We start from the raw sequence: 27,429 nt of genomic DNA on the forward strand, positions 1-27,429 counted from the left end.
GCGACGCCGAGCGAGGCGAACAAGCTGGCGAGCGCACCGAGCGAGTCGGCGAGCGGCGGCAAGCGAGGCTTACCGTGATTTACTCGTTACTCCGTACGCCTTTTTTGTTTACTTAACGGATCACGGGTTACCCTTTATTGGGTAAAGGGGCAATGATACCCCGCGGCATAAAGTTGCGCGGGATCGGAACTAGATTTGTATCGGATTTGTTTAGGAAGGATATCGTTTACGGTCGGATACAATAACTTATTGTATCGGGGTCGAAAGAATTTAGAATATTTTGTGAGTAATTTTGGGGATGCAGAAAATTTTGTAAAAAATATCTTGCGATTTCTAAGATTTTGTGTACATTAGCTTCTTTACTAGCAAAAAATGTTGTGATTTCTTAGATTCTGTGTATATGTATTTGTTTCCTTACTTATGTTATACAGAGTGTAACAAAACTAAGTGATAATACTTTAAGGTGTGTAAGTGTGCACGAGAATGTTCTTCCTGGCCCCACAGGACAGGCTATGCCTAGTGTGGGGATTTGTCTTAATCTGAAGTTGTATAATATTGTATTTTTCTGGAGATAAATTATTTGTATTTGTATATTAATTGTATATAACCCACCTTACTAATAAACGTCGTATAAGCTTTGAATAGTTATACAGTGTTTTGTTCCTGTCACACAAGTGACATTTTAATTGGATTGAAGAAGACAAAACACTGTATAACTATTCAAAGCTTATACAGCATTTATTAGTAAGGGGGAACGTCTATATACAGAGCGTCTATACTCTATCTTTATAAAAAATAAGGACGAAAGTTGACTGATACACATATGAAAATGTATGTGTATAAGTAATTCATAATAAGAAAGTTGCTTTTAACATTTTTATTTTTTTAATTTCAAAATCATTTTTTGCTTACACGCCTTGCACGCTTCAACTTTTTCACGTTTGCATTTTGACGAAATATAGGATTATATACATTATTTCTTATATTTCGTCATTAATCAATACAGTTTACAAGACGAGAACGACAACATTTATCATTATTGTGATCTAAAAGGCTCTAAAAGGCCACAGCGTCATTCACATTGAAATACTGCGTGAAATCGTCACTCCAAACGCTCAGAAGTTCGCACACTTTTTCCCACCTATTCACTACTCCACTTTATTGACTACCACTGTAAAATCAACTCTAGTAAACTTAACATAGAGTTCAAATTCACTTCGTGTGGTAACATCAAACTATTTCGTCCAATAAATCAAACTAAACAAGATATTAACGAAAATCCGGCGACAGCGCTATTGTGTGTGGAATGTGGTCAGACCCTTCGCTGGCCTACAGCTCGTGATTAGCGGACTAGTGTACGGTAACCTTTACTTCAGCCTTTGTAATAGGGTAATAAGGTTAAGAAAACCGTACATACTGACGTAATACGTGGTCTGTAGTATATGATAAGAATTCCATCACCCTTTTCATAGTCATGGCGAAAAATAAAATCAATCGCTGCTTACGAAGCCTAACTAATTAATTATCTTACTTTTGTGAATGTTAAACTTTTATAACAGTTTTCAAACCCACACTGATTCATACTAAAATTATGAATGCGAATGTATGGCTGTCTGTCTGAGACCTTTTAACACTTAAACCATTTAACCAATTTTAATGAGATTTGTATTAAGCGTACGGTTCCTGCGCGTGCGTAATGCAAGTACCTACAAGACATTTTGTGTCTTATACTTGTATTTAAAAATATACACAGGAAAAAGAAACATCTAAGAACGCGAACAAAACAATAAATAATGGACGCACTCGAAAAAAACTTTAATTTATTCCACATTCAAAAATAATGTTGCCAGCAAACTCCGGAATCGACGACGGGCGAAATATAAAAAATGTAAACATCGTTATTCATATGTTAGTATGCAAATACTGCGACGTACAACGAGACAAAACGATCGGATGCGCCATCTGTCGCCGCCGCCGCTCACTATCCTCAATGATATTTATAACTACAATAGCGGTGTTGCCAGCACAATATTCGAAATACCCCAAAATATTTTTTTATTAAAAAAGTTTTAAAGCCTATTTGCAGAAGTAAAAGTGCTATGTTAATGATTTTGCAACTTATGATTTGTAAGGTGTATAAAAGTGAAAATTACTTTATAATGTATTTAATTAACTAAAAATATTATTATAACAATACACTTAGTACTTTGATTATTGATAAAATAGTAAGTGCCTCTACGGGCCACGCGACGGCTACGGCGTAGGCAGCGCGTAGAGCCCGCTACGGACTTTCTAATTTCTTTATTTAGATGTAAAATGTTAAATAGGTGTATAATTTTGTACTTAGTGGGAGTTTAAATATATATATATATATATATATATATATATATATATATATATATATATATATATATATATATATATATATATATATATATATATATATATATATATATATATATATATATATATATATATATATATATATATATATATATTATTATGAACTCGACATATCATGCAACTTTTTGACGACCTCTGTGGCTCAGCCGGGGGTCGCGGGTTTGAATCCCGCCGACGGATCAAAAAGTTTTTAATGTTTCCGGGTCTGGATGTGTATTAAACATGTGTATGATACAATAAAAATCTTAAATATATGTATAGTATAAAAATATTAAATATATTTCCGTTGTCTGGTACCTGTAACACAAGTCCTTTAGGTACTTAGCACGGGGCCAGACTGACGTGGTGTGAAGCGTCCATAGATAAAAAAAAAACTATCACAGCGTAGTAATACAAAACAAAATTATACATTAAATTAAACATTACACATACAATATTTCATCATAAAATTTCACCGACTTCTCGGGTAAATTTTTTACCTTGGCAACCCCGGTGCAGCTCACAAATCTCTGTTTGCACACACTAGGTGCCCCGCAGCGGTGTTTTTTTTTTCAAATTCAATGAACCATGGCATTATTTTGATAAAAAACGACGACATGCCCTTAAGTGGATTATTTTGAGATTTCACGTCGCATTGGGCCGGCATTGTTTAGCACAATGTGCCTTGTTACGTAGGTGTTGTTGCTATGAATAAGTTTTAAACTCTGATCCGAAGGATTTAATGGTAAAAAACTGAAAAAGACATCTGTCCCGCCTTTGTGGATTCCGCAAACAAATGCGTTATGCCGGTTAAAAACGGTTTGCAGAGTACTCAATGAACAATTGTCGTTATTCTGCCCATTTGATGTAATCTTAGAAAATAACGCTGGCAACATAACCAAAAAAAATAAGTTGATATGAAGTTTGTCTCTCTCTCTCTCATCTCAGAAAACGTATAACCAGAGACCAGTGTATGTCTGCCTGCCTAGCATACGCCAACGAGATATCTCACTCTCGAGATTAAAAACTACTCGTCTCATAATGTCAAAATCTTGACATTATCTCGACAAAACTCTATAAAAATGTGTTATATGGATGATAGATCTACGCGAGAAAAAATGTGTGTCATGCTAGGGTCAATAGAGATGAAGAGACAAACCATCAAACATCGAGAAAACATGTAGAGTGAGATATCTCGTTGGCGTATGCTAGGCAGCCAGGTCTCTGGTATAACACTTGTAAAACTGCGCGGTGCCTATACAAAGAACATCTGGCGAATATTTAACAACACTTTCCTTTCTAGCTATTTTTATATAGAACATATTAATATACGCCAAAACTTCATTATGGCGTATATTATGTTCTATATAAAAATAGCTAGTCAATTTGCGCTAAAATTATTCGTAAACCTACTACTCTTGTTATCTTTTAAAGTTACGTTTGTTCCTCATAATATTTTATGTAGAGAAATAATAAAATTATTTTAACAAAGGAACCCACATGGGTTTCAATATCTGTCTATATAATACAAGGTGTAATAAAACATAGTCATACATAGTATACTTTGGGTGTGTATGAGTATTGGGATTTCACTGTGAAAGTAGCAGCGCTGAAAGAACAACTTTTTTTAACTTTTGTATGGGAAAAGTCATCGCGCTAGGGCGCTATTACCCTTACAAATTTAAAAAAAAATTAAGTCTTTCAGCGCTGCTATTAACACAGTGAACTCCAAACAGGGAACTTATACACACCCTAAAGTTATTATCACTGTATAAAAATTATTTTTTTTGTTAGTCTCAATGAAACTCGAGAACTACTAAATCGATTTCGCTAATCTTAGTCTTAAAATATTCGTGGAAGTCCAAAGAAGGTTGTTATAGAAGAAAAGTGATCAAAAGTTCATCGGGTCATCTAGTAAAATAATCCTTTTGGTGTTTTCTAACATTCTAGTCCAATGATATTCTACTTACTTTGAGTTTTTTTTATATAATATCATTGTTCTAGTCTCAATTTTAGTTAGTCGAAAAACTTTATTGAACTCAAGAAAATAATAATAACCCTGTTTTCTCGGAAAGCCACATACAACAGAACCCGCGGTATTATAACATTTATGTTCACCAAACTATTGTAGCGGGGGCTCGCTATCAACACATTAATATCTTTATCTGGATGTCGCATCCAAACAAAGTCAACTGAGGTAAGACCGACCAGCCTACGATGACCTCTTCCCAATATACCGGCAGAGTATTTTCTACGAGACGTTCTGCGCGGTTAAGCTCATGTAAACAAATACCATACATTTTCCTGCAAAGAAAAATTGCCCATGTCATTTCCCGTTCTCTACTCCACATCTGGGCCAAATTACATAAAAATTTGTCCAGTACTTCGTAAGATAAGCGCGTTGAAATAAACTCCTCAGCTTTATACTATAGATAGTCATTTTGGCATATTTTGCACCATGAGAGCTCAGGGTATGTTGGTCATCTTGCTATAATACATTTAATGGTGTGTAATGAATGGCATAACATCCATAAAGGCACAATACACACTCGAGCCTCCTGATTTATCGTACATTTTGCACGTGTAATGAAAAACGAAGACATTTAATAAATCATTATATTGTGAAATATATTTTATCGATTTTGTAAAGATTTTGCCCGTGGCCCGTGGGCGTATGCTCGCGATTTCGTTATTGTACACGTTGTAAAACTTTTGCTTGGCTCTAAGTAAATAAAGTGTCACACGGGAACAGTGATTCTTCATGAAATGTTGGGTTTTAATATTAGGTACTATCAAACATCCGTCTTTTTTTTAAAGGTCTCATAGTTACATAGTTTACTAAAAACTCTAAAAAGTATAGTATGATTAAGACGTGCCAAAATAAATGCAAAGTATGTATTATAATGAATCATTTTTATTTATTTTTTTACTTTGGGTAAGGAAATGTATGTGATGAAATAATGCAATGACAATCTTTATTAATCCTTCGATGGTGGATTCTTGGAATTCTATTGTTATTCTATTGTGTCTCGCTCACCGGTGAGCTTATGGGGCTTGATGGGTTAATAACTGGTGTGTAGTAACATAACTTTATCAATATATTGTATTGCATGTGTTGATTTCAACTAAAAATGTAGCTAAATTGTAGCTAAATTCAGCCTACAAATGGCCGACTCGCTCTTGGCTCTATACAACTTGATTGAGTTATAAAATATCAAAGCAGACACCAAGTCTGGTTTACGGCAAACGTGTCTCGGAATTCTCATTCAGAATATTAAAAAACTGAACCCCATTTCGCAACATCTGGAGTAAGAGATTAATAGTTTCTTTCGGTCTGAGTTTTATGGCGTGGAAATAACAATTTGTTGGTATTGTGCAGTGGAGAGGGCGTGACCGACGGACATACCGACATATTGTGAGGACAAATCCAAATATTTACTTACACAGAATCTTTTATTCGATTTTGGGAATTATAATTTTGAATGAAGTCAGCTATGTCGCAGGTTATTTATTTAAGATTCGGTTCTTTTACAAAGTGTTTGCCAAAAAGGATGTTTGAGAGCAAATATAATTTCAGTAGACATTGTTACATTATTTTTTGGAACTGGATAGATACCTAATGGCACGTTTCAATACATTATTCCAATCCAGTTGTCTAATCCAGCGCTGGATTGACATTGGAACAATGAAAACGGGCACTGGAATACACTGGAATGTAATTGACTGGATTGCAATTGAGTTATCTTTGATAATTTAGATTATTATCTTAGGCGTGCCTCGTGAGAATACACTGCTTTTTCAACAATAAAAGAAAATAAAAGAAGAAATAAAGGGAAAAAAATTAAAATCATAACGCGCGAAAACGTATCTATGGGGGGGTATTACTATGCTATAGGAAAACTATTTAAGTGCCTATAGGAAATTATCCTTGCCACATTTATGTAAAGTAAAAACAAAATATAGTAAAATGGGGGGGCAATTAGGATCGGGGGTAGTAAGGGGAGAGTAACATATAGAAAAAAAATATATACATATTTTATATTATACATTATCTATTTTAAAACTAATTTTCGACGGTCTTTGGCAAATCGATTTATTACGTCTTCTGTGAAAGAATCGCTCATATATTTAATAAGTTTTCTATAAAAGTACTAGATGAGATACTTAGTGGGGACGTCAACATGATCCAGGGGGGGCAGCTGCCCTGCCCCTGCCCCCCTCGGTACGCCCATGGGGACACATACGCACTCTAAATAAGTACTAGCACTAGTATAGAAAGTAGAAAGTTTATAGCGAGTTCTAATAAAATAATTAGCTTAATAAAGTCAAACCATACACTAAGGAAAAGTATTCCCTTAGTCAATGGTCATATTAAGAATTAAGGGTTCAGGGGAGTCAGGAATAGTCACTGTTACAGGTAACCAAACTTATTTTTAGAGTAGGTAACGACATCTAGTTTGTAATGCTGAAAACCTTATCTTACCTACCTGCTACTGGATCAGACACGGTGCGGAATCAGTTACTTCATAAACGCGCCATCTGTTGATAAAATATGAAATTCGCAAATCAACAAGCAAAGTATCTTCACATGTAATATTTATATTCCTCACGAGATGTCGCTTTTTGAAATTCAGTTTAGATCATAAACCTATAATATATATTAAGTCTATGGGATTATATGTAATATGCATTTGCATACTTGCATATTATACAAATACATATGATGGCACTTTTTAGGCGATAGTGCATATTTTGGCAATTTTTCGTTGATAGTGCATATTTCGGTAGAACTTCGTACAGTCTCCAGACTAGCTATCATGATTCATGACACACACTGAGGCCACAAAACAGCTCCATCCCCTATTAAAGAATGCAATACACCCGATAGGTACAATATTATCTTTCTAGAAACAAAATTTTTCTTTGTAGTTGGCAATATTAGTCAAAAATGTTGAATAAAGTAGTTACCGATTTATTGAACTTCCATGGGATTGCAATCGGAAAAAGTTGGTAGAAAATTAATATTGAATTGGCGCTGTAAGAAAAATAATGACAAAACCTGGATTTTATGAAAATATTATAAAAATTGACGATTTTCTTAACGGCACCACCGGAAAGCTATCCAAAAAAATAATAAATTTTAATGATAAGTGACTTTTGATTGTGCATATTTCGGCCATTTATCGTGCATACTTGCTTGCATATTTCGGCACTTTGATCATGCATATAATCCGATTTCTATATATTACTCTAGTCTAGAGAGTCTAGACACAAAATATATCTCATTTGAATGTCACTAAAACAATATGTTTGTTCTAATATTATGAGAATTCCCTCGAAATATGTATTTCGTTCTGTTTTTACTATTTGCTAGCATTACCCCAACAAAAAATGTAATGTCACTGAAATATTAAACACACACAGATATACAGCGATGAACGAAGTCTGAATATCAATAAATGAAAATTGAATTTAAATTATTAAGTACTAGTGTTTTAAACAGATTAAATCATATCCGTCTCGGCAAAGGAATTATGTTCCAGCGCCTACAATTTTTTCATAGCAACGGCCAATAACTTTAACAGCTAATATTAGAGTCTATAGCAGTTGAGGTTATGGGAACTTGAAAGTTGAAACTTGAAACAAAAAGCAGTCTATACTATATCTATAGTAATTACTTAAGACTTGAGACTACTTTATATTTTAACTTTCAAGTAAGTAGCCCACTTACTTATGCAAAGTTTAATGAATTTTCTTTGCTTAAGTTTACAAAATATATCTCTTGTTTATTCTCACTGAAGCAACTTTCAATTCAGTTTAAATTTTTTCCAAGTCAATATTACCAACCAACAAAGATTTACTTTAAAGACTCAAACTATGTAATTAAATCAATAAAGTATTTAATTGAATAAAGATTATTGCCGTATTGGTTAAAATCGCTTCGAAAATTAGCCATTATTTGAAGTTAAAAGTAACTGACAAAAAATGTTATTGTGGGATATCCATAAGAGATAGACATATACCATCGCGGAGTTTTCTGTAGACCGTTTCATAGTGTACAATACAAAAAAAATAGAAACCCCAAAATTAACAGTATTTCTCCACTATTTCATGAATGTTATTATACTTATAAACCTTCCTCTTTAATCACTTTATTTTTTTTTCTTTAATAGATAGAGATCTATTAAAGAAAACCGCATCAAAATCCGTTGCGTATTTTTAAAGATAGTTAACAAAGGGACATGAGGGAAAAAAGCGACTTTGTTTCATAATAATATTATGTAGTGATGATGATTACATAAACGGTTTATTGATTCTACATATTTTCCTCATATGCAATACTTATATGAAGTAGACTGTAGACATTGTAACAAATAGAAATGTCAACACTCGACACTCGACACTGTGTAATGTCAAGGTCTGTGGATTGCTAAGTGGAATACTATTTGACTTATATTGTAATTTGTAATAGATATAGTGCATTTTTAGACCTATAGGTATTATTATATTACATACGTTTATGTATACCCGAAGAAATTGATTCCTAGGCAGTTGACGGACCTACGTCGTTTGGTCGGCTTATGTCAATTCAATGTTAGCTGTGATCTGTCGGCTGGGTTTGACGTAACGCGACCAAATTACTTAGGTCCGCCATCTGCCTAGGAATCAACTTCTCTGATAGTACATAATATAATATGTTCGAAGATATATTATAAGTACTGACTTTAATATTATATATATATATATTAAGTACATACATTTACTCAGGACCGCACTCAGGTTAATTTAATGATATTTTGGTCAATTATTATTTATTAATCTTATTGTAATGAAATTTTTAGTTATACCTTTTTGGCATCTGTTTAGATAACATAAATAAAGCGCTAAAGTTAATTTTAAGTAAATAAAAAAATATACATAGAACTATGCTTCCTGTTACCTAAATCTTTTCAATCTTCAAAAAATCAGCAAACCTTATTTTAAGTAAGTTATCTGAATGTTAGTCTTGATTTTGATTTAGAGCCAAAAGGATTTTGTGCTACTGTACTTTTTACAAACATACCCTGGATAATATAAATTATATTGTTGTATATAATTATATTTTTATTGCAGAAATACATAATTTTATACAATAGGCCGCTATTCGCCGCTAGATGGCGTTGTCACTCATAAAAGCTCTGAACAATAACTTGCTCTTCTTCTTGTTGGAAAAGTCACGTGGCGCCGAGGCCACTAACAATTAGGTACCAATGATTTCTATAAAGTCTTATTAGACTTATTCACCATCATTCTTATTAACTCTTACATTTTATGAGTGTAGGCCACTTTATTTTCCCCTCTACGAAAGCTGCCGCCTCCTTGGACGCTGTCGCCCCTAGGCCGCGGCCTATACGGCCTATTTATATGGCGTTTTATGGCGTATCCGGCCGAAAGGCAGAAGCGGAAACTAAAAGAGGAACAGCAGAAACAAACATCTCGCGTTTACCGCGCGGGAGAAAAAGCGATGAAAGAACGCTAAAGGTAGGTCGGAAAAAAATTCTGAACTGGAAACCCGTTGGATACGCTACAACGTTATTTCGAGAGTGAAAAATATTCTCAGACCCACCACCCATGTAATAAGTACACAAAACAATCGGTCCAGCCATTTCGAAAAAAGTTTGACAACAAACATCGCGACACTAGAATTTCATGTTTAAAAAGAAAATAATAGAGTTGCAGGACTTGCAGGTGCGTTGCCAGTCTCTCCATTGTATAGCCATCGCATGGGCCATTTAATAGGCCAACGATGGGCCATGGTGTAGAGGCGCAAGTGATGTTGCGAGTGTTCATGGGCAACGGTAGTTACTTTCCATGAGGTGACCCATTTACTCGTTTGTCCCTTATTTTATAAAAAAATGTATTTAAGATTGTAGCACCTGTGTAAGCATAATTGATTGGTAATAGGAACGTGACCAATAAAGTCTAATTTATAAGGGTTATAATCATTGATCTAATTAATAATTACGCCCAAAGGACTCTGCGGTGAATTTGACCGACAAAAAGTATACGGTCTCTGTGGCCGCACGCGACACCGCCCTATAGAATTATGTCAAACGGGAACATGACTGGCAATATTTTATTAATTTTATAACACGAAGATCTTAAAATGCACTTTCGTTACATACAAAATCAAACACACGAATAGGATATATAATATATTACTGTAATGTTTTCAAGCTAGGGACTAGGCGGCAGCACCAGCATAGACACAAAATAATAATTGATACTCGACGTTTGGCAACGTTTCTGCAACATGTCGGATGCTAGCAGCGCCCTCTGCTCTGACCTATGCGTACTTAATACAAAATATAATAATAATAATAAATCATAATACATAATATTATTATACCTAATAAATACACAGATACATACAATACACACATAATATAATATATACATACTTACATACTTGGTTGTGCACTTAATTTTGTTATAATTTAATGTATTATATTTCCTTAATTTCCTTAATAATTAAATAATAAGTTCTCAAATTACACTCTGGATTTGTGTTGTGTTTGATTCCCACTGTTAGGATGTAGCTCAGTTTGGGAGTTTCTGTTCATCAACCGTTGGATGAACCTTTAACATAATATGGCAATTCACCACTGTCGGAAGAAGACGAAGAAGACATATCTTTGACACTTGACAGATGACAAGTGTTTGCTGGCCCCTTTTTGCCGCGGACCGGGCTTGATGGCATACGAGAAAATTTTGTTCTGATAATTTTTCCTTGAAAAGGCTTAATCCAGCTGGAATTTCAAGTTTCTTTCCCGTTTTGGTTTTTCAATATAATCGCTGTGAACTTTTTGTGTGGTCGGCCGACCAAAGTGCATCAAAATTCAAGAGTACTTCAGCTACGCTCCGGAGCGGACCACGTGCTTGAGAAGACAAGCATCCTGCCCCTACAAGATCCAACGGGCTTGCTGCTACTGCAATTGCCTGAGGAGCATCCCTGCTGACTATGGAATGGGTGAGTTGGGCATGATACGGGTTCGGAGTGTTTTTTTTTTTTTGAGAACTTTTACTATCCCGCAGGCAATCTAGCTATTACACGCATTTTGCCTGTCTAATACTTACAAACAATAAATATTATTTCAGATGGATGGAACATTAATTTGTATTTCAGTATTTATGTGACGTTTATTTATTTATTTATTTATTTATTTATTTATTTATTTATTTATTTGACACACCAACAAGGAAATACATTAGAAAATATCTTGACATAGAAAACATACAATTGTAGAATAAAGATTAATGTTTCCTAAATTACAGGTATAGTTCTACATGCACAAATCTTACACACAATCTTAAGAACTAATAACTACGATGAATCTAAAATGGCAATAAATAAGCAATAATTACATATAAACAAGCCACAATGTGAGAAAGAAACGAACAAAGAAGGGTTAACACAAAAACAAAACAAAAATTGTACGTAGCTTAAGAAGTGAAACATCATTAACAACCTAACGCGACAAACCAACAATTAATTTTTTAAACTTAGCCAATTTATTTGAGACGTTATCAATAGTCGAATTATAATAATTATTGTTAGCGATAAGAGAGAGAATGAATTCAAGTTATGCAATTACTACTCGTATCAATCGTCATTATAAGCAATAGCAAGGAAGTGTTTCTTGGCCAAGGTCCTAAACCGAAATAGCATTTTAGTCATTTTTATGTCTCTTGGTAAAGCGTTCCAAAGTTTTATTCCGGTAATGGCAAAGGATGATCCATAAAATTTGGTGTAATGTACAGGCATTTCCAGGAGCAAATTAGACACTGATCGCAAATCCTTAACGTCTGCCTGTCCAAATAGACAATTATTTTTTAAGTACGAAGGTAAATGCGGATCATGTATAGTGGAATAAACGAGAGAAAGAAGGCGAGCATCCCGTCGAAGGCGAACCAAAAATATTTATTAAATGTATAAATAAATTTATAAATTTAAAAATGTAGTAAAAGATCGTTTGTGTACTAAAGCTTATTATAAAATCAATGATTTCATCGACGACAACACACCTTGGGAATAGGGTGGTTCTTACAGGCTACTAGAATATTTTTTATAATTCCTATTGTAAATAGCTCTTAGTGATAATATTGTTATATAACACAGTCAAATTAACTAGACGCATGGTGATGACGTCATTACGAAGCTTGCATATACATTCCAGTGGTGCGTCAGGTTAATGTGACCGTGTTGTACTGTATATGTTTTAAATTGTAATTTTCCATCTTTTTAGTAAAAGATGGCCCCGTGCGAGTTTCTTACGCCGGTTCTTCTCGCCGGGTTAGTTCCCGAACCGGTGGTAGGCACCGTAGTATCGACGTTCGGTAAAGTTTTTGTAAAAAAATTACTCCGAATAAAAATATTTTTGATTTGATTTGATTTATAATTTTATATTTACCTTTTAAATTCCGTAGGAGAACACAACAACACAGAAGCCAAATATTTCTGTTTCATATCAACTATCGAAATAAAATCACACACACTTTAAAGTTTCGCCGGTCGCAAGTTTAAACTCGATCAAATGACAATCGAACTTGATAACGAATACGGGGCTAAATTAGTAGCATGCCGCGAGCATCACCACCAAAATTTTACTGGATAGCATTGTTAAAACATTAAAATATTGAAGGGGGCCAATATATTTGCAGATGCCACCTTTTCTCTGTATACTAGTTGAACTACAACTGACTATTACAATAAAGTTCTCCTAGGAGTTTGCTACTGTCCTCTTTTCAACTTTTGAACACATACTGGAGACCTACATACCCAACTACAAGCACTCTATTATCATGGGAGATTTTAATACTTGCATGGCTAGGGGCCCTAAAAACCCCTTACATTTTCCCGTCTATATCGGCAGTGCTCATAAAAATCAATTGAAAACTCGACAATCGGCATGCAACAAGTGCAGTATTTTTCCCGCGCGGCGTCTTACGGCGCGGGGCGGGGCGGCCACGCCCAGTCGAGCGCACGCCCATCTTGAGACACTCCCAGAATACAAGTCTTAAGATAATTGAAAGTATCATGATGGTTTATACTTAGATGATGGTATGGTACTAATTTGGTATGGTACGTTTTAATTTGTATCTGAAAAAATTTTGTTTTTTTTTTTAATGAAAAATAACAAAAACAAGGTTTATGTTTGTGTGATTAAATGTATTTCATATTTAAAATAAACATGAGCATGATAGGAATAGGAAGGAAAGTAAACTATCATAGTGTTATTTCGACTTGTGGAAAATTTTATCCGGAAAATTTAATCTTTCATAGACATCGAAAGTATACTAATGTTCCGTTTAATCTTGCTGTGTACAGCTTCACTGCCAGTCTATCTCCCTCGGCATCAGTCGGGCGAGACACATCAAAATGAAAAAGCTCATTAAAATTTCCATTTAACAATGGCACTAAACAAAAATGTTTGTTGTGACAAACTTGCGCGCGTTTCGCTCACACCTGCCGCGCGCGACGCTAGTGCGAGCGGGAGGGGGCGCGGCGAACATTTTCCCGGCAAATGAAGCGTGGCCAGACCGCAGATTGACCGCAGAGAATGAAGGCAGCGAGTGACAGCATGGCGGCGGGTCAGCGCTGTCAGTCGACGTCGAGCGCGCGCGCGGGCAGCACGCACGATCAGCGGTCACGCGACGCGGGAAAACGGCCCAGCTGATGTTGACAGGCGCGTGCCGATCGCTTCTCGGAACCTCGCCTAAGACACTTCGGACGGTCCCGCACGATAAGTGACTCACAAAAATGTCGAAAGTTAAGTTTAAACAGTCAAGGCTGGATAGTGATTCTCATTGAGGAAAATTTACACCCGCGTAAACAAATGCAATTCGACTGACTAGATAACTCATGATCTCGAGTAGGACTAAGTGAAACCGAAAGTGAAGGACAAAGTGGAAAAAAATTGGACCACAGCCAGATGTGTGGCGGTTTTGTGATTTACAATAAATTACTCATCGCGTCGTAAACAAGAGAAAGTATTATTAGCGTCGGTGGCAAAACGCCGTTCTTTGTGTTGAAGTAAAAAAAAATCGTAACTGAAACATTGCGCGACAAAGTTTTGACGTGTGAAGCACGGTGGTGTCATGCGTTGAAGGATGCACTTGCCGTATGAGTCCAGGAGCCGGCGGCGCCGAGAGATGGAGTGGGAACCGGACTGGATACAGAGCATCCTCGAGGAAACGTTACAGGAGCACCCTGATCTCGGTAAGCAAGCACAGGAACCGTGCAATCACAAAAAAAAACAAAAACCCACAAAAAAAACATACATTTTTCCAAGCAAAAAAAAATAATAGGAAAGTTTACAAACATTGTTGTATATTCATAGCTTGAATTTAAAAAAAAAGCACCTTGTTCAACCCCCGACTCAAGAAGCAACAATAACTAATAATCGGCCAAGTGCGAGTCGGACTCTCGCACGAAGGGTTCCGTACCGTTGTAAAGCAAAAATAGGCCAAAAATTGTGTTTTTTGTATGGGAGCCCCCCTTAATTATTTCATTTATTTAAATTTTATTATAAATTATTAAAGAACAAATAAAACTGAGTATTTTGTGAATAGCTCGAGTGCCTATATATTGCCGTTATTGATATCGAGCAAAAAATAGCAAAAAAATCACGTTTGTTGTATGGGAGCCCTCCTTAAATATTTATTTCGTTTTTAGTACTTGTTGTTATAGGGGCAACATAAATACACAATCTGTGAAAATTTAAGAGGTCTAGCTATAGCGGCTCTTGAGATACAGCCTGGAGACAGACAGACGGACAGACATCGAAATCTCAGTAATAGATTCCCGTTTTTACCCTTTGGGTACGGAACCTTAAAAATATCGATGTATGAAGTTGATACAACTTTAAACATGTAAAAAAATGTCCTATTTGTTTTTCTTTCAATTCAACTTCAAAAAATATAAAATACTAGATGACGCCCGCAACTCCGTTGCGCCAAAATTCGTTAATCGCGCGGGAACCGTACATTTTTTCGGAATAAAAAGTATCCTATGTCCTTCCTCGGGACTCAAAGTATCTCCATACCGAATTTCAGCTAAATCGATTCAGCGGTTTGGGCATGAAGAGGTAACAGACAGACAGACAGACAGACAGACAGACAGACAGACAGACGGACGGACAGACAGACAGACACACTTTCGCATTTATAATATTAGTATGGAAGTATGGATATGAAATTAAGTTATTGACTTATACCAAAACATAAAATATAATAAGTTACAAGTTTACCCTCCATTGCATTGTCATATTCACAAAGTACAGTTAAATTTCCTTCCTTCCCGTTGATTTCTCTTGTGGGAGTTTTCTTCGTCAAAACTGTAGTGTTGCCAGATCACGTTAGCAAACTGCAATAATTATTATTCCTGAAAACTAGTCATTCACTCTTACTAATTTAATTTATTACTTAATAAGTTAGAAAGGTAAAAAAATTAAGATGAGTTAATTAAAAAAACTCTGCCAAGTGCGAGTCGTATTTGCGCACGAAGGGTTCCGTACCGTAATAGAGTAAAAAATTTAGGCTGAAAATTGTGTTTTTTGTATGGGAGCCCACTTAATTACTTCATTTATTTAAATTTTATTATAAATTATCAAAGTACAAATAAAACTGAGTATTTCGTGAATATTTCGAGTGCCTATGTAAGTAAATACCGTTTTGATATCAAGCACAAAAATTACGTTTGTTGTATGGGAAACATTTAATTTATTTTGTTTTTAGTATTTGTTGTTATATAGCGGCAACAGAATATATACACAATCTGTGAAAATTTCAGAAGTCTAGCTATAGCGATTCTTGAGTTACAGCCTGGAGACACACAGACAGACGGACAAACATCGAAGTCTTAGTAATAGTGTCCCATGATTACCTTTTGGGTGAGAACTATAAAAAACACGTTAATTCCAGAAGAAAATGCTAGAAAATGCGTTGTTTCTCCGGTAAGAAGTCGTATTATGATTGTTTCCTTTTATTTACGTTACCTGCTTAATTATTATTTTAACTTTTTTGTTTTAATGTTCCAATACATATTAATAGTACATATTAATAGTTTCTTGAAAAGCAGCACTTTAATTTTTTTATAAAGAAATTATATTATTCTCTTATATATAAAATTCTCGTGTCTCAATGTTAGGCTGCGTACTCCTAAACGGCTTTAATGGTCTATCTTCTATCTATAAAAATAAAAATGAATTTCAATTTGTTAGTCTTGCCACTACACTTACAGCGGCTAAATACTAAACAGATTTATCACATTTAAGTCTTAAAATATTCGTGAAAGTCCACAGAATCGAAGGTTTATAAGGTGTGAATGTTAGCCGCAAGGAACTGTACATTTTATTCAAGATATTAAATTATCCTAATAGGATTTGAGTCCTGGAAAATAACATAGTATATTCTTTCCCGGGACTCAACTACTGCACTAGCCACTGTACTACTATTTAGCTCTCCTTATGATTGGTTCAGCTGTTTTTTTTTTCAACAAACTAATTTCTTACTTTTATAGAACCGATACAAATCGACTAAAATTACTGTCAAGCGGCACGCCTCCGCGTCTATAAAACATCAGACAAAACATAATAGCATGATTTAATATAAATAATTATAATACATAGTATTTTGTCGATGTTGTAATAATTTTACCAAATATTTTCCTGTTGTATAATTACTATAACCACTATAACTTACATAATACTAAACTGCGTTCACGCGTATTGCTCAATTTTAACTAAACTGGTTTTACTAATTTTTTGTCAAACCTTATATAGGGTCATATTACAGGGTATTATAGTATCACTAGCTGTCCCGGCAAACGTAGTTTTGCCATACTATATTATTTTATTGAAGTGACTAAATAAGGCAACGTTCATCGCTATCCCGTCGCACAAACAATGATCACGTCAGTGTCGAGTTGTAATAATTTACTATTATTTATTCAACAAATGCACTTATCAATATAAAAAGTAGCCAGTAGCCGATTCTCAGACCTACTGAACATGCATATAAAATTTGGTAAAAATCAGTAAAGCCGTTTCGGAGGAGTACGCAGCCTAACATTGTGACACGAGAATTTTATATATAAGATTATGGGGTAGGGCATAGACAAAAAAGAGGGCCTTTAAGCTCTACTTTATAGTTGCTTGGTGCCATTCCGCCGAAGTTGTGATATAGAAATGTGACGTTAGAGCTCGACAAGGCTTTATATTAACGTGGCCAAAAAAATAACTAACGCTGCCATCATACAAAAACGCCATTTTTGACATATTTTTGACAGTTCTCCTTTACCACCAGCGCCCCGTCCAAGCCTTGTAGCACTTTACTTTCCCTGTACGTGCATTTAAATTTTTTTTCATTAGTACTCGTACTCCACAGCCTAATATATTGATATACTATATAAATAAACTTTTAAAAACTTGGGGAAAAAGTAAACATCTGAGCCTCCGAATCTGTTTGTCTGTCTGTTACATCCTTCAGACTCGGCGATGAAACATTTTGAAGCGCCAAAGTTGCTGCCTGAGTGCAACATCTATTATAACTTATAAGCAATATTAGTCAATATATTTTTATATCACAATATTTCGTGTTCTTCCGAATTTTTACAGCGTTTTTTTTTATTTACAATGTGAGACTAGGGTGAAGCCAAACGAGCGTAATTCGTGAGTTGTGAGTCGCAGAATTTCGGCTGGCAGAAATTCTGCTGCATTCAGTTTCATTTAAAAGTCCTGTTTGGTTCACACGACCGTAATTTTATCAATCATTATTTGTATGAAAAGTGTTGTTATAAAAATTTGAACCTTAGCTTATTTATTGTTTCACATAAAAAAGAAACATTTTTAGTCTATGGCCATCAGAACTAAAGACAAGTCAATTTCCATATCTGAACTCCATATTGTCTACTGTGGTCTACTTTTTGTAAAAGTCTCTCGAAATAAAGTGCGCTCTGTTATACAACTTTCAGATAGTTTTATTTAAAACAACAAAAAGATATTTACGCGACCGAAATTCTGCGACTCACGACTCACAAAATTACGCTCGTTTGGCCTCACCCTAAATATAAAAACACCGCAGATTGGAATTAATTTATTGTTGTTGGGTTTTTAGCGTCGCTTAAAAAAACTCAAATACAAAAACTTAAAAGAAAAACTTTAAATTCAAATATCGAACGATATCGGGAAATCTGCAGGAATCCCCGCGCTATGTCCGACTCCGAACACAACTATGGACGTAAAAACCCGCGCGCTTCCGGGTTTTGTGATAACTGTAATTCTTCCTATTAATATAAGATTAATTTATTACCTGACCAGATAAATTCCATTGCGACGTATCGTACGGAAACCGTACATTTTTCCGCAACCAGAACTATCCTATGTTCTTATCCGTCTCTCAAAGAGAGACGGATAAGTGAAATTTGGTGTGGAGATATCCACACCAAATTTCATTTAAATTGGTTTAGCCATTTAAGCGGGGTGAGATAACAGACAAAAGTTTTCGAAATTTTTTAAAAGATGTTTATATAATATTCCCTTTTAGTATTTATAAATGTGTCTTTTTTGTATTTTATTTTTATTACACACACGACTTTATCCACGTCAACACGTCATAACATGGATGTAATAATTTTCCCCGCTCTTTTCACCTTTTCCACTAATTCTTTGCACCTTTTGGTCGCAGCTTGATGCTACTCGTATTTAACACAAAGCCTTCCCCGATAAATGTGCTATCCTTCACAAAAAGACTTTTTTAATGTACTTAAACAGAAGTTCAACGAAGAAGAAATCTTCTAATAATCTTCAGCTTTTAATTGTTAGTATAGATTTCATTAAACTTATCTTACCTTAAGTCATTAAATATACCCAAATATTGCCCAAAACTTGGTCGTCATTGAATCAATATTATAGGTTAAAATGAATATTATAGGTTATGGTTTCTGAAGAAGTACCTTTACTGCTGACTAGTGATTACAGATCATTTTAAAGACCAGTTTTAAATTCATCAACATCATAATAATTAGGATAAGGGGAACCACCGCGTATTTTGAATGTGTTTATATAGTTTTTTTTATTTAATCCTATTTAAGTCCTTGTTTTATTACTTTTATTTTTGATAATTTTGTTTAAAACGATACTGAGAGTCTGACTGACTAACTTTTTTGAAATAACACAGGCGTACAGCATACAGCGTACTATCCGTTGGTTAATAAAACAAAATAACAGCAATATTTTAACCAAGAAAAGGCCAGTTTACTCTCATACATAGTTCAAGAAAGATAGAAAGTAAATCAAACCTTTTTTTTCTTATTGGATGTCTAAAAATAGATAGGCAGGTTATATTAACCTCGAAACTGATGGTTATTTTCGGTTATCGGATTTTTACCATTAAGTAGGTTATCTATAAATAGATATGAATATTAAATTTTTATAAACAAGATGATTTATTAAAATATGTAGCTTAGATTTTATGATATTTAAAACCATGATTGGATATTAATAGAAAGAATTAATGAATATTCAAAAGAAACTTAGTAGAATTTATGAATATTCAAAAGAAAGTATTTTAAATAAATTTTATTAAAAGGCCAAAAATAAAACCTACTCACATGCTCAACTCCGACTCATGTTGAAGTAAACGTAAACAAAACTTCTATAATGCTATCAATTTAGATATCACATCTTACTGACCGGACGAAAAGGAAATACTACGGCACATTATTAGGTCGAGTTATTTTGTTTACGTTTAAATTAAAATTCATAGAAACGGAAAAATATCTATATATATTTTATGAGCTGTGAGACTTTTAATTTACCGTTAATATAAAGCCTCCTTTTGGACAGTTATAATTTTATCGAATAAATAATTATGTCTTAAACATTATAAAATAACTTACAAATAATAATAATTTACATAGGTTTGAAATTAATCTAATTGTTATTCCATTGTATAAGTTCATTAGTGATAATAATATTCGAAATTTTGTTAGAATACTAAATATTGGAGTAGCAAAATATGTAGATCTTACTGATAAACATTACTTCTAATAAAAGAGTTCAACGCATACGCCAAACTTAAACATTACAGAAAAATATTTTTAAGCTACGAATTCGCATGGTATGTTTCCTTATTTAGTTAGTACTTTGTTATTTAATTTCAATAACATTATAATGATTTTTTTATATTTAACATTCATAACGTCTTAGTGTGTGCCTGGTCATAATCACAGAATATACAGGGTGTAACAAAAATAAGTGATAATACTTTAGGCTGTGTACGTGTTCCTTGTAGAGAGTTCACTGTGAAAGTAGCAAGCGCTGAAAGACGAAATTTTTTTTCACTTTTGTATGGGCAAGGGCCCGAGCGTCACGAGTTTCCCCATACAAAAGTGAAAAAAAATTTTGGTCTTTCAGCGCTGCCGTTTTCACTCACAAGGAACACGTACACACCCTAAAGTATTATCACTTATTTTTGTTACACCCTGTATATTAGTAGTAAATCATAATATAAGTTTTTTCATAAAATCTACTATTAGTTATTTTGAGCACTTAATTAATTTAGATGAAAAATATTTGTAGTAGTAAAATATTGTAGAATTATCCATACATATTGAGATAATTTATTTAATCATCTTAATATGTATGGATGATTCTGCACGTATCGCCTAACGCAAACTCTATATTACAGGCTACAATATATTTACTTTTCTGTATTATAAATCTGTTCCGTTGATTGTATACACAAAACATCTATCGTTATTTTTTACACCTCGTATAAGTAATGAAGTAACACTGAGTAATGAAGTCAAACTTATAATCATTATTATGCCACGTTTTTTGCCGCTTCAAAATTGCGTGCCGTACGTGATGTTAATGTTGCCAGATTCCAATTTTGTTCCATTTACGGGTGAAATTAAACAAGTACCTAAAATCATTTTTAGTTAAATATTTTTTTCTAAAGTAATTAGAAAGTATTTTGCTGACTATAAATATCCGTATTGGAAAATGATTGCTGACTATAAGAAGCACAAAATATGCTTACCTACTCAAAAATCCCACATTTGGGTGAAATTTGGTGAAAAATCTGACCCCAACAATGCTTTTACAATTAGTGATAGACGATAGTATACTCTTGTGTACAGGTTTAGGCAGTAGGTGGTGAGGTAGGTAAGGGTGGTTGTAAAAGCACTCATGGTAATGAGATCGTTCAATGCCAGCTAATGAGGTCAGGGGCTGTTCAACAAAACCATTTGGACGCCCATTTACAATCAACAATGCCGCGCCGTCACTGCCGTATTAGAAAACATTTGGAATTCGAATGATGATTTTAACGACAATGCACGGTCCTAGTGGGCCCCTGAACTTATTATAACAAGGTACATAAACTCTGGGTAGTATGACCCCATGAGCTAGTAAAAGTATCCCCCCCCCCCTCCCCTCATTCCTCGATTATAGGGAAATACTATGTTAATATATTATTTTTTTGACGACCTCTGTGGCTCAGTTAGCTCAAGCCGGGGGTCGCGGGTTCGAATCCCGCCGACGGAACAAAAAGTTTTCAAAAGTTCCTGGGTCATGGATGTGTATTAAATATGTGTATTATATAATAAAAATCTTAAATATATGTATAGTATAAATGTATTAAATATATTTCCGTTGTCTGGTACCCATAACACAAGTCCTTCTGGTACTTAGCACGGGGCCAGACTTAAACGTGGTGTGAAGCGTCCATGTAGATATTATTATTATATTATTAATATTATATTTTGACATAAGTATCGTGATTCGTGCCTAATTATAGTCGCTGTTAATATTTTCTTAGCTTCTTCTTTATAATCATTTTAAAATGGTCTCCCTTATGAAATAGCCAGTACTAGTATTGACGGTAAAAAAAATTGCCGGAGGCGATAAAAAAATTTAAACTGCGACTGCGTTCTGTTTGTCATGGACGTATTTAAAAATTTGAATTTGGAATAATGATTTTAACTCGGAGAATATGGAGAATATTTGGTTAGAGTCATGGCAACTCGTTCTAAAATTAAAACAGTGTTTAACTACTTAACAACAGCTATAAATAGCTTATAACTGCCATAAACCTACTAGTTAGTAATATTTTTTAAAATTATTTAATTATGGTAATTGACTATAAAGTTTTTTTTATATCATATTATTAATCATTGATATTGTCCAGTGTCCTATTTTACAAACTGATAATAATGATTAGGTTAGGTTTATTCTCAGAAGACATACAGTCACTTATATGAGAACTTAAAACTAAATAAAGTTACTTACATAAAAAAATGATAACCTATAAATGCTAAAGTTAAAAGTGCATGTTTGTTAATATGTAATTTATAAATAATTAAAAATATCCTATGATTTTATAAAGACGTTATTCTAATATAGTGTAGTAAGATAAAATTTGTATAATTATATTAATATGACGCGTGCCAAAGTCCAAATTGTTTAAAAAACAGGAATATACAAGCAGGATCTGTCGAATACACAAAAAATTAAAGATGAAAATTAAGTATTCCCAGATTTTTGTGTAACACGGATTCGGTGCGGAAAAACCTCCACTCGAGACGTTATGATGTCATGTGTGATGTTGCATGACTGTCATGTCATGACGACATGCCTGGCGGTCAAAAAGTCGGTTTAACTCGTCGATCGCGTACATTACTGTACCGTGTACGTCACGGCCCGCGGTTGTTAGCGTATGACATAAGCGGATTTTCGACGACTAAAGAATTCATGTTTGTTTTGCCTCTGGTGTGAGCTCTATGTCAATGACATATGGATCTTCTTGTTGTCTTGATTGAATTAAAATTACTAGAGATCGCCCAATGGTCGAAATTCGACCTTAGTGTCAACAATATTAGGACTATAATAGTTCAATATTTCGTAAAAAAATATTGACTTTATCATATTTTTTTCAACTCTTGTCTCTAGGACTCAGCTGATCTCAGACTGGCCGTGTAAGCATTGTCTAATATAGTTTCTAAGATTTAATAAAAAAAAATTATAATCCATATTCAATTTGTCAACAGACTTCAACCATAAATAAGAGTATAATTCGTATGTATAGGCTTGTCACTCAAAAATCTGTCATTTTTCCTAGTGTGTGTGTTGTAGTGTGTGTAATGTTTTATTTGTTAACTATATATATAGATATATATATATATATATATATATATATATATATATATATATATATATATATATATATATATATATATATATATATATATATTATTGTGAGTTGGAATTTTCTTAACTAGCGGGCCCGACGGTCATCCCGTCATATCTACTAAGTTGTCTGAAGCATAATGACCTAATTCTCTACGGTAGTGAGGAATTCTTAAAGTTTCTAATCATCCACGGAATTTTTAAAATATTTCTCCAAATAACAACCTTTCATTCATTAAGAAACACAGTAAAGAATAAGTGAAATCGATTTAGCCGTTCTCCAGATTAGTGCTTACACACACATTAGCGATCCATTTTCATAGCTACGAGAATATAACAATATATGTACAGTTGTTGTATGTGACGTCGCAACTCGCAACACACAACTGTATTATCCGTCAGATGAAGTCATAATATGTTTATGTATATCTCGAGACGTGGTTGAAGTGGGTTTTTTAATTGATGGTATAATAATTATTATGTTGTTGATTGTATAATGCCTGGTGATATTTTTAACTTCGTTCGGGTATACCCCGTTTTAATTTATTTTAGTCTAATACATTTAGACTAAAATTTGGTGAGCAACAAAGAATTATATATACGTGGGAGAGCCATGCTTCGGCACGAATAGGCCGGCTCGACCAGAGAAATACCACGTTCTCACAGAAAACCGGCGTGAAACAGCGCTCGCGCTGTGTTTCGCCGAGTGAGTGAGTTTACCGGAGGCCCAATCCTCTACCCTATTCCCTTCCCTAACCTTCTCTATTCCCTTCCTTACCCTCCCCTATTCCCTCTTAAAAGGCCGGCAACGCACCTGCAGCTCTTCTGATGCTGCGAGTGTCCATGGGCGACGGAAGTTGCTTTCCATCAGGTGACCCGTTTGCTCGTTTGCCCCCTTATTTCATATTAATAAACTATTACATGTATTAACTATTAATTAGTAGATAGTTCTATGTGCGCGGTTAATAGTTGGCATTTAAATTGGTACTGTTATAGCCGTCTACCTAGAAATCTGTTAACCCTTAGATAAAACAAATTGGTAGCAAGAAAAATGTTTTTCAAACATTATATTAAATAAATTATTCTTTTAGTACATCTGTACTAATAGATAACATATTTTACTACATTAAGATAACATATTGTACTAAAAGATATAACATATTTTTTATTTATATTGCCTTGTTCTTCGAACCATATATTTTCCTATACTTATCCATTTTTGCTATAAATATACCGCGCGAAATAGGATAGCTATTTCGCGCGGTATATTTATAGCAATTTTAACCAAAAATGAAGATTAAACAGACAGACACAATTTTAATATTACTACTAGCATCAATATGTGTTATTAATTGTTGACAAACCTTTCCTTGAACTTCACAACTGATTTGTTACACAATTACTTGCAATATAAAGGCCATGGCTAGTCTATCTATCTAGATAGACTCATAATCTGTATATCCAATTACATATTAAATTTTGAATAATTATGCAATAAGTGATAGTATAGAGTAAACACAAATCAATAATCATATTTATGAATATTATTCATATTGATATTTACCTACTCTACATAAATTGATATATTCTGATAGATTATCTAAATATTATCCAATTTAGAAAGAATTAAGTTATTTAAAAAGTTATAACCATTTTATAACCTGTGCCAAAACGTTCAGGTAGAGTCATTAGTAGAATTTACCTTTTAGATTCCTTACATCCGGTCCGCAGGATATTAGCGAAATATTTGAGAACTTGTACGAACTTAAATATAATAATAAAACTTGAGAGGTGTCAAGGGACACCCGAATGGAACGAAGTTATTTCATATATTAAAAAAAACATACATAATATATACTCAAAAAAAATATTAAAAAACGCCATCTAGTTGACGCACAGGAATACTATCAACGCCCTCTGCCCTTACCATGCAGGTACTTATAAAAAAGTATCGAGGTCAAATATCGTTCTGTCTAGCCTTCTTTACGCCGAACGCGCGATAAGTAACTTCGCTCAAATGAATAAATCTATACTAAGTAATATAAACACAAAACACTTATAGAATTGATTTTCTTTTGAAGAAAAGTAAGGTAACGCAACATTTTCACCAATCTCAAAATTACAACCGCAAAAATCAATTAACACTAAGTTTAATAAAAACTTTCAATACCTCGATGGTGCCGCTTTCACCAGCTGGGAGACAACCCTTTACCGCACCCACTTGCGGCTGTAATCGGTTTTGCTTCCGTAAATAGAAAAACCACTAAACTACGTTTTTTCTCAGTCCAACGACCTTTATCAAATAGAAGTGTATTTGACAGATTGTGGGGTTTTCGGAAGTCAGATATGGCTCTGGGTGCGTACCACGAGCTCTAATATCAGTATTACTTTAATATTGCTTTTAAATTGCGTAGAAACAAAATACATTATGATCTCTATCTCTATTTATACATATAAACAAAATTGTGTTTTTTGTTTGAGCGAAATCTGTAAGGAATAATTAGGAGCTCATGGTAAGGTCACTAAGGGGGCAGGCACAGAATAGATAATAGTACAAGGTCAGTTTTGTAGAGTAAGTCGGTCCTGATCTCTCGCCAGTCGTGTCGGTAGTTAGTCCTACCGGATTATGAGAGTAAAGGGATAAAAACTTTTGTGTACTGCGCACATACTTGGGCACTATAAAATTAATTACAAAATTAAATACGTAACTGGCCTGGTCTTAATTGAAGCGGCCACCATCACCGAAACCGGCGTGGGTATTAATCTGAATTTTTGTAACTATTTCATCAGTCTAATGTAAATAAGAGTATGCTAAGGAATTAGAGTGGCCTTTCCTGACACAGGTGCACTAGTACTTAATAGGGAAGGCCAACATTTGTTTAATATAATGTATGTAGAATGTTTTGATGAAAAAAATATTTATTATTATTATTATTTCGTGGATTGCCCACCGTCGTCCACCAAGTCACATAATTTTCTAGAATATTCGTATTATAAAATTTTACCTTCCGACTAACCGTTTTGTAACTTCCTCTGTATTATCACACCTAGCAACACTTGAAACAAATTAATTGTCATTTACCACAAATTATGAAGGATAAAGTACCTAATAGTTTTCCTGTACTAATCAATTCCTGGATTTTCCAATGGGGTATGCGTATCATTAATTTTTATCTGTTCTACCTACTATAGAATTACCGGTAAATGATATTTACCGTATACGGATATAATTATATTAATTAGGTAATATTACAATTAAATTGGGTCATGACGTATACGTTACTACGTTACTGTTTTATTATAATCACACACACACACATACTGACTGACTATATAATATACTTAAGTATATTACAAAGCTTCAGAGTGTGAACGCACTAATCTCAGGAACTTACTGGTTCATATCGAAAAACGGAAGAAATCTTATATATAAAATTCTCGTGTCACAATGCTAGTCCGCGTACTCCTCCGACACGGTTACTAATTTTAACCAAATATAAGCATATTCAGTGGAGACCCACAGAATCGGCTACTGGGTACTTATTATATTGATAAGTGAATTTGTTAAATAAATTATTGTAAATTATTACAACTCGAGTCTGACCATTGTTTGTGCGACGGGATAGCGATGGAGGTTGCCATAGTGACATACTTATTTAGTCACTTCAATAAAATACTTTATATACGGGCGAAATACTTTATATAATATGGCAAATAATCGTTTGCCGGGACAGCTAGTATATTTATAAGCAGATGACGAACCTACACTAACTATTAGATGGGTTATGTCAATCTAACTTTACACGTAAGTCCACCA

At 34.1% G+C, this 27,429-nt stretch overlaps 1 protein-coding gene across 2 annotated transcripts in view; it reads left to right on the plus strand.

Moving 5' to 3' along the window:
- Window positions 1–14,041: 14,041 nt before the first annotated feature.
- LOC121735552 (protein lozenge-like) overlaps window positions 14,042–27,429 on the plus strand; it is a 62,120-nt gene continuing 48,732 nt past the window's right edge. For both annotated transcript variants that reach the window (XM_042126399.1, XM_042126398.1), the window contains exon 1: window positions 14,042–14,641. In XM_042126399.1, coding sequence (XP_041982333.1) covers window positions 14,546–14,641 — 96 coding nt within the window. In that variant the 5' untranslated portion in view covers window positions 14,042–14,545. The remainder of the gene's footprint in view (window positions 14,642–27,429) is intronic.

The sequence above is a fragment of the Aricia agestis genome, chromosome 17, assembly GCF_905147365.1.
Source record: "Aricia agestis chromosome 17, ilAriAges1.1, whole genome shotgun sequence".
Taxonomy (NCBI): domain Eukaryota; kingdom Metazoa; phylum Arthropoda; class Insecta; order Lepidoptera; family Lycaenidae; genus Aricia; species Aricia agestis.